The 8,864-nt window shown below is 37.9% G+C and overlaps 1 protein-coding gene across 1 annotated transcript; it reads right to left on the reverse strand.

Moving 5' to 3' along the window:
* Positions 1-2,962: 2,962 nt before the first annotated feature.
* On the reverse strand, positions 2,963-6,918 carry gmnc (geminin coiled-coil domain containing). Its single transcript, XM_065280069.2, has 4 exons — positions 6,740-6,918; positions 6,388-6,470; positions 6,148-6,264; positions 2,963-3,920 (listed from the first exon to the last, which is right to left on the reverse strand). Exons 1-4 carry the CDS (start codon positions 6,906-6,908, stop codon positions 3,105-3,107), a joined length of 1,185 nt encoding a protein of 394 aa, XP_065136141.1. The 5' UTR covers positions 6,909-6,918; the 3' UTR covers positions 2,963-3,104.
* Positions 6,919-8,864: the final 1,946 nt, after the last annotated feature.

Below are 8,864 nucleotides of genomic sequence, written 5' to 3' on the forward strand. Positions count from 1 at the left end.
CAGGGCTTCCTTAATTAGGGAGGCACACACTGCCCGTTTAAACTTTAACATTATCTCTGTCAAGCAGTCTCCTAATGTCTAACATCTACAAAATTGCACACTTGATCTATGGTTTAAATTAGCATTTAGTAGTATTTGCTCTTGTTAACATATTATCATTCTAAACCATTGCTTCAGAATTAAAATATATATTTTTTGCCTAAAAAGCTAACTGGAAATTAAATAAACATCTCAGTTCTATATTACTAGCCACAAAAGATCTTGTTCATTTTCATAATCTTAACTTTAAGTACTTTGAATGTATATTGTTTTTTTTTTGTGATAATGAATGTAATGCAAGGAACAGTTAGGATATAAATAAATGTGCAGATAATGGATAGCCATAAATATAAAGTTTTGTCAGATTCACTAACCATGTGATTAAAATCTAACAACCAAGTAAGCAAAAAATATGACATTCAAAGATTCATATTTTTTATCTAAAAATGCAAGGATGGTGTTTTAAATGTAAACTTGATTATATTTGTGTATACTTAACGTCAACCACAGAGCAACATTTTGAAACGTCCTTGGTCGAAATGTCTAATGCTTAATGTTTTTGTTAAGAGTTTATGTTCAATAATTATACAATAAAAATATCTTTAGTATATATCTGGATGTATGTTTTGTTTCAATGTTTTTACTTCTGTGTTTATTTGTGAATTTTATGGAGTTCTGCTGTTAATGTTACACCTCTGTGTCCATCTAGTTAACCAGACAACTCTTCAGGAATGTGACAGTCTTTTTAAATGACACATTATCATTTACGTTTTCTTTCTTTTAGTTTTTTGAGTAGGTAAGACTGAAGTGTTTGATGAAGTTATTCACATCAGTCAAAAGAAGACTTACTTTACATCACTGGAATAAATCTTTCGGTACTGCAATCCCAAGTGAGCTGTAAACCTGCAGATCCTACACAATATTGTGCCAGTTAACTTATTGTGTCAATTTCATATTGTTTGAATTTTCATTCACTATTCAAAACTAACATTAGTTGGGTGAAAAAAACGTTTGAGATTTCAAATCTTTAAATGTGTCTTCCATTCAAAATAACTATTACTATTAATTAACTAAACTTAACTATTAACTAGTCCAATTATAGACATTCCCTCTAACAACACAATCATGTCAATCTTATTGCTTATTTACTATATAAACATCTTCAAGCCAAATCTAAATAAACTGAGAAAAAAAACTTTTGGACATCAGTTGCACATGATTGAATGTGTTTTTTTTTCCAAAATTAAATGAACATGAATTAAAATTTATTTCATTTTAAGAAAACTTGATTCAATCATTTTGAATCGGTGTACATTATTAAATTACGTAGATCCAACAACTTAAAAAAAATAATTTTAAGAAATTTTAATTCAATCATGTGCAACCGTGGATTTTTTGTGTATAGCCTATACCTTTTATTTATTTATAGACGTTTTATTTATGTGTGTTGTCGCGGTTAGGCGTCTTGGAAAAACGTAACTTCTGGGGCCTCATTTATAAAATGCTGCGTAGAAACAATCCTACATTTGATCTTACGATCGTTTATCAAAAATGCGTATGTGTGATTCATAAAATGAACGTACGCACAGAAAACATGCGTTCACCTTTCTTTCAGATGTGAAATCTATAAATCGCAAATGAACTTGAACTTGTGCTCAGCTGAACAGTTTCAGATCTCCACCTTTTAAACAATGCCTAATTTAATATTAAATGTCTGTCATTGAAACACATAAATACAGAAGCAGCATATGGCGGACTCTCTCGGCTGTAGGCAGTTATGTTGTCTCTTGTCTCATAAAGGTCAAAATTAATTCATACTGACTTACAAGGTGCACCTGACTATAAGACGCAGCACCAGCCAAGTTATGAAAAAATAATGCGGCTTAAAGACCGAAAAATACGGGTAATCTTATCTACTTGTTAATTATTTTGCTTGTTATCAGAAATAAACTAAAGGACTGTTGTTATTGATTCTGTAAGTTTACCGGAAGTTTGTTCCACAAAAGCTGTTTGTTTATGTTGTTACTGCTGAAACCGTCTATAATAAAATGATTGTAACAAACACACACATAAATATACACATATAGGACACACACACACACACGTTTATATAATAGACCTGTTCTTTGTGTGAATCTTCTAGTCAAGTTTCTTTTTATCATAATCCTTCCTTGTTCAACCGTATTTCCGAGGCTCTTGTACCTCACAAGGTGCTCTTCCCTGTCGACCTCTCAATCTGGAGGCCATCTGCAGGGGGCTTAACCGTGTCATTAAAGATAGACCACTCACCCCGGTTTCTCCATGGCTAACTCAGGACCCAAACTTTCCCTGCCATCTCCAGCTCCCTGAGGGAAGAGCAGAGAGGGAGAGGCTGGGCAGAGGGGTGGGATAGAGGGGTAGTAGTATCCCATGTAAGACCCCCATGGGGGTGCAGCCCATCTCAGACCTGCGGGGCGGATCGGGGAGGAAGCGTCCCCCGAGACAGACCGGCCCCCTCTTTTGTTTTCAGTGGCGGGAGAATGGGGAGAACATTACGGAGAGAACCAGAAGGAGGGAAAGAGGTAGGAGAAGGAGGGAAGGAGAGAGAGCTGTGGGAATGGCAATGATAGGTTTGAAATAACGTTGTAGCGGGAGAAGATTTGAACCCACAACGTTGATACTTAATGCCTCAGTTCACAATTAAATAGACAGTTGTTCTGCCTCACGTTTCTGCCATGGCTGTTATTTCGTGTTTTGATACAGGTGTCGGAGCGAGTGACATATGTCACATATGCAAATCAGCATCATACGAAAGACTGGATGATGTGAGTTCATGTAAGGATACATTTTACAAGTAAAAAAAAACTTTTTTTTAATAGAAACATTTATTATTAAAACATTTTCATAAACTCAGTTCTGATTCTGTATCTAACATCAAAGACAATGCATTTCAATCATAACGCAACACTATATACACATTTTATAAACAACAAAATAAAATGCATCAAAGATATCGAAATAATCTTCATTAACCTGTATATTTCACAAATTAAGTCCTGCTTGTCTCCCACAACGTAAGTGGGGTCCTACGAACACTGTTTGGGAACCCAGGTGAACTTCCATCCTCCATGCGCATCTCTGCGTGTAAATGCTTGTCCTTGAGGAAAACTGTGAGTCTTAACACTACTTTGTGGACTCAATGACATGCTGAATGCTAAGTCTGTCCTGCTACGGGACATACGTGGTGTCGAGAAAATCTGGTCGCCACCCCCTGGTGGACTGGAGGACTCACAGCCACGTGTGTCGTAAAACGTACCAGGACTCGCATCATGGGGATAAGGAGTGGATGCTGCCCGTGGTGGGGTGAAGTGTTGAGCATTGGTCATCACTGGCGAAGAGACGACCAATGAACCTGTGGGCGTGATGGTGTACAAAGCTGAGGGGTCAAGGGTCGTATATTCTGATACTTGGCTCTGTGAGGTGTTGTAGCCACTAGAGGTATCCAAACTGCAGGTGCTGGGTGAGTCTAAGATTTTACCGTAATCACAATGTGCCTCGGCATCGGGACTGAGGCTGACACAATTGCCTATGGTTGCCGTACTGTAATGATCTTGTTTGGGAAGTGCACAGCTAAAAGAGGGACTGTGGTTGGTTATATGGCTGTTGAAACTTTGTTCTGGGTCAACAGTATTCTCATCTTGCAGACCTAGCGTCTCCAGTATCCAAGAGTCTAGAGGTGGGGTGGCCGCAAGCTCCTCCGCAGAGCAAAACTCTAAGGATAGATTACGACAGGTCCGCTTTATCTCGCCGCTGTGAAGCAATTGGCTTACGTTTCCGAAATCATTTTGTGTTCTTTTCCGTTGCCTCATTCCATCTTGAACTTTGCAGTTTGAAAGAAGTTTCTACAATTGAAGAGAAAGAGGACAACATTAAGAAAAGTTCATTAGAAAGTTTTACTTGTTGAGGAAATGTTAGGTATGTGATGAAAACGCTGTACAGACAAACCTAAAGCCCATGTTATAGTCTTGTGTAAGGTCTACGCTGTGCTACGCCAAAGGTTATTCGTAGTCTGAGCGTAGCCTGACGTGCACCTCACCGAATTTTACGTCAGTTCTATATATATATATGTATATATGAAAACCGAAGCGTAACCTACACCGTCGCGGCTACGCCGTAAGACCTACCAAGGCTATCTCACAAGAATTCGTACATATTTTATGAGTTGGCTTATTCATATTCATTCATACGACCACATTCATACGTTTTTGTACGATTTGCCTTGACCCCTGTGACGTTGGGGTTACGTTGGGGTTAGGGGTTGGGTTTCGTTGTTGTTTTTTTTCATGAGAATCTTACATTTTTAAACGATTAACTTCGTATGAATTTATACAAATTAGCCAACTGGTTAAATATGTACAAATTTTCGTGAGATCAGGGTGGACCTACGCACAAATATAATAAGCGCTTAATGGTTGGGTTACGTAAACCTAGAAAATGTCTGTATTTGATGAAACTAGCCAGCATAGGTTTATTTAAACCCAATGGTTGGGTTTGTCCATATAAGGTCAAAAAGGGGATGAACCCAACCAAATGGGTTGTGATTTAACCTGTGCTATTGTTTAACCCATAATGGGTTTCTTTATAATTTTCTGTTTAATTTATTTACCCTTATGTCATCCAGGATGTTTATGTCTTTCTTTCTTCACTCGAAAAAAAAAAAATTTGGGGGGATTTTTCTCCATTAAGTGGACTTTAGTTGACAGTTTACAGTTTCAATGCAGCTTCAATGGGCTCAAAAAGATCCCAACCATGGCATAAGGGTCTTTTCTAGCGAAACAATCGTAGTTTTGCCCAAAAAAATTCACTTTTAAACCACTTCTCGTTTTGCACCAGCCATGTGACGCACCAGCACGACCTTTTATAATCTTCTCGAAAGGTTGCACGTTACATATGTGAAATGCACACTTGCAGACAATTTTTAACAATAAACTGACACCAAGACATTAATTAGCATCATTCCACATACAACAACGTCTGAATCAGTGATGCGTGGGTTGATCCGAAATGAGCGGGTGCCTGCAGTCACCTGCGGTTACAAGTCATCTAAAAATATTTTTTATGATATTCGGGTCGCGTTCGGTCGGGTCGTTTGAAATAAAGATGCCAATTAACTATTTTAAACAATTACTACTTTTAAAAAATGCGGGCAAGCGGGTCGGGTACAATATTTATTTTTTATCTTTTTGCGGTCCGAGTTGCGGGTAGGGTAGCCATTCGACACGTCCCGAACATGTTTTCGGGTTCCTTCTCCGGAAGTCGCGTTGCTCGACCGCATACGTCATCGAGGTTCTCGCGTTTCAGTTTAAATACATTAGAAAATTTTGATTTTTTTCTTTTAAGACATACAATCATTGTAGTTTCATTCTTACCTTGAAATGTAACTGTTGCTTTTCTGAAATTAAACCCGAAATATAAAACTTTGATGTGGTCGACCAACTTCCGGAGAACGAACCCGAAAACATGTTCGGGACGTGTCCGGCGGAACTGGCACGAATGGCCACCCTAGTTGCGGGGGGTTAGTTGAAAACGTCGGTTGGGTGCAGGTTGTTTATACATTGACCCGCTCATCACTGGTCTGAATGGTCCTCTTTCTCCTAACTTGTAAACACTGAAGCGGTAGTTTTGCATAAGTCATGCGTGACGCATCACATGGCTGGTGCAAGGTGAAAAGTTGTGGTTTAAAAGTACTTTTTTTGCTAGATAAGACCCTTATGCCTCGGTTGGGATTGTTTAGAGCCCTTTAAAATTGCATTAAAACTGTAAACTGTAGAGGTATGGAGAAAAATCCTGGAATATTTTCCTTAAAAAACTTAATTTCTTCCTGGCTAAAAAAAGACACAAACATCTTGGATGACATGGGGCTGAGTAAATTATCAAAAAAAAAAAAATTTATGAAAGTGGAATATTCCTTTAACCCAACGTATGGTCCTTTCTGACCCAACGCTTGGTTGAAAATAAATGTATTTTATCCAAACCAGTTATGTTTTTTTTTCAATTATCAAAGAGAAAATAAAAAAGATATGGCTGTGATAGAAGAAAGTGATCAAGTTCAGTGATTTATTTTATTACCTTGCTATTTTCCTCCAAAGACTTCACATATGATGAGTTCAAAAACTCTTTGAGTTTGTTATTCTCCTCTTGAAGTCTCGCCAGCTCCTCCTCTCTTTGGATCAGAGTGTCTTGGAGCTTTATGGAAAAATGTTACCATAATTCATTAACAACATGTCAGCAATGTGCACTTAGTAATATAGTAAATAATAATCTGCTGATACATTTACAAATGCAGTAGCATTCCATAACACAATATACCTGTTTGTTTCGCTGAAGCTGCGGTGACAGTTGATCCGACCAGGTGTGATGTCCCAGTCTATGCTCAGACACATGTGGTGAATCTAAAACGAAAGAAACATTTAAAAACATTGGATTAGTGATGGTTTAGGGATAATTGTTGTGTGAAAAGCAAAAAAGAGAAAAGCATCAATGAAATAAACAAGCTGCTTTGAAAACAAAAGCCTTAAAAACGCTTTGGAGGTGGCCAGATACTCCACAGCTAAGCTAACAAAACATGAAAAGTCCCAGATGGAAAAATTCCAGTTTGACAAGGCGCGAGGCAGCCGGGAAAGCTCTCGCGCCGCTGATCCCGGCATACTGCAGCACTTACCCCGCGGCGGCGGCTCGTGCTGGCGGGCACCGTTGTCCAGGGGACCAGCGTCCCAGAGGGACACGAGCGTTGCTGTGGATACGTCAACACCGTCAGCTAACGTCGAGGTGGAGTACGAGCTGTCGTAGCGCTGCCCTCCTGCAAAGCTCAGATCTTGGCACGACAGCATGGTGCTCTGTAGTGAGACATTTGCACTTTTTGAGCAACTATATCAATGCAATTTTATATTTGTCAATATATTTTAAAATGTCTTGAAAAGCATTGATTTGTTATTTCACTTTTTTACAACTTTTAAGATAGTTTTCATGGCAGCTGTAAATATTTGTGAATATTTCTTTAAAGTGATTTAAAGTTTTATAGTACTGAGAATTTGTATCATACTTCGCATTTAATAACCATTGCGCAATTTCTCCATTCAATCGTGCATGCAACTTTGTTCCATATCGACAATTACACACAAATTTTATGTAACTCTCTAAACTTAGTCATACAGCTACTTTTTAAACATTTATCACTTTCCATGTCAATGTTATTTATCCATACCCACCCACGTGTTGCTCCTTATCACTTTCTGTTTTAACAACATACACATACGCGCCCTGGAATTGCTTTCATATGCTAATTAAACATATCAATAAACTGCCGATGTATATCACATAACTACTAAACAACAAAATTCACGGACATTTGATCAAAAACCTATACAAAACCACAGGTGCGCGTCTTCAGGTGCGCGTTCAGACAAGTGCTGAAATAACAATAACAAGTAATAAAAACTGTATTTATTACAAAGCACTCACCATTTCATATGACAGGATGGCACGAGTTCAGCGGCGAGCTGGGATGCGAGATCTCCAAAGACTTTTGGGGTAGAGAGGCAAGTGCGCAAAACTTCATGCAACACAAGCGCGCACCTCTTCAGAGCAGAAATCTGATTCGGTGTGAAGCTGTCAAAATCGTGACGTGACACTTTCAACCGTTGGATCTCAGATGCGCAAAAACGGGGTGGGCGAGTGGATTAGTGCACCTTAATAAGCGTGATTGAGTTTGTACAACCTCTCCAACTGAACGCACAGAGTAAAACACAATTGGTATGGAGATGAAGATGGTCTCCTCTGCACATCTGGGTGTTGGGCTCTGTCCAGTTGGTTAATGTATAATTGCTCAACTGATTGTTCAGAAACAAGAGGAATTAATTTAACCAAAACGAAGTAAAAGTAGACATGTTCATGACCCCTTCTCAGAGTTAAATGAAAAGTGCATACCACAGAGTGACACATTAACATACTTTTGTGCACTTCTGAGTACCCAAAGATGATAATTTTGATGCTTTTGAACTTTGGACAATATTTCGAAGAGTTCACTGGATGCAACTGTGAAAGATCGTCGACTGATATTGAATGATCACAAGCATTATCGCAGATGTAACTTATCATTATGCAACATTACTTCATACTGATTTATGCAGGTTAGATTTAAGCCTGCTGGCTGCATTAGTGTTCAAAATAAATACATAAAATAAAACTTTATTCAAAATTATTTTGAGGTTTAAACCAAGTTTCATTTGCCTAATTATGTTTTATGTATTATGTGAGTAATGTATTCAAAAATTAACAAATATCAGAAAAATTAAATTACTGTGTGCATTGCCACTAATATATTATCTCTCTTTAAATTATATACAGTAGCTCTGTCATTCTTTCATATTTTCTAGAAAAAATTAAATATTTAAAACAAACATGCAATGCAAATGCCGAACGGCAAGCTTGCATACCAAGGATACAAGAGTTTCTAACTTAAAAACTGTGCAATTATAAAAAAAAGTGCTGCAAAGTACTTATTTTAATAAATAATGTGTGTGAAGGTTTGGCTATACCTGTGATGGGTTAAATGTCCATTGTGAAATGTTGAAACATTTTAGGTGGTGCTCTTGAGTGAAAATTAAGGTTTATATACTGGCCATTTTTTTATTTTTTACTTTAAATCAGATGTCTTCGAGATTGTGTGATGGTCATCATTAGCCAGGTATGAAAACAAAAGATGTCCTCCTTAATAATATTGAAACAAACCCGTGTAAATGTGTAAGTGTGTGTGGGAGGGGGGCACAGGGACTAATAAAGGGTTT

The sequence above is a fragment of the Paramisgurnus dabryanus genome, chromosome 8, assembly GCF_030506205.2.
Source record: "Paramisgurnus dabryanus chromosome 8, PD_genome_1.1, whole genome shotgun sequence".
NCBI lineage: Eukaryota > Metazoa > Chordata > Actinopteri > Cypriniformes > Cobitidae > Paramisgurnus > Paramisgurnus dabryanus.

Excerpts from the sequence above, each read along its gene's own strand:
- gmnc (XM_065280069.2), bottom strand. The coding sequence starts at position 6,908 with ATGCTGTCGTGCCAAGATCTGAGCTTTGCAGGAGGGCAGCGCTACGAC. Across the intron at positions 6,265-6,387 it reads AGCTTCAGCGAAACAAACAG|CTCCAAGACACTCTGATCCA; the intron begins GTATATTGTGTT and ends TTTTCCATAAAG. Across the intron at positions 3,921-6,147 it reads CTTTGGAGGAAAATAGCAAG|AAACTTCTTTCAAACTGCAA; the intron begins GTAATAAAATAA and ends CTTCAATTGTAG.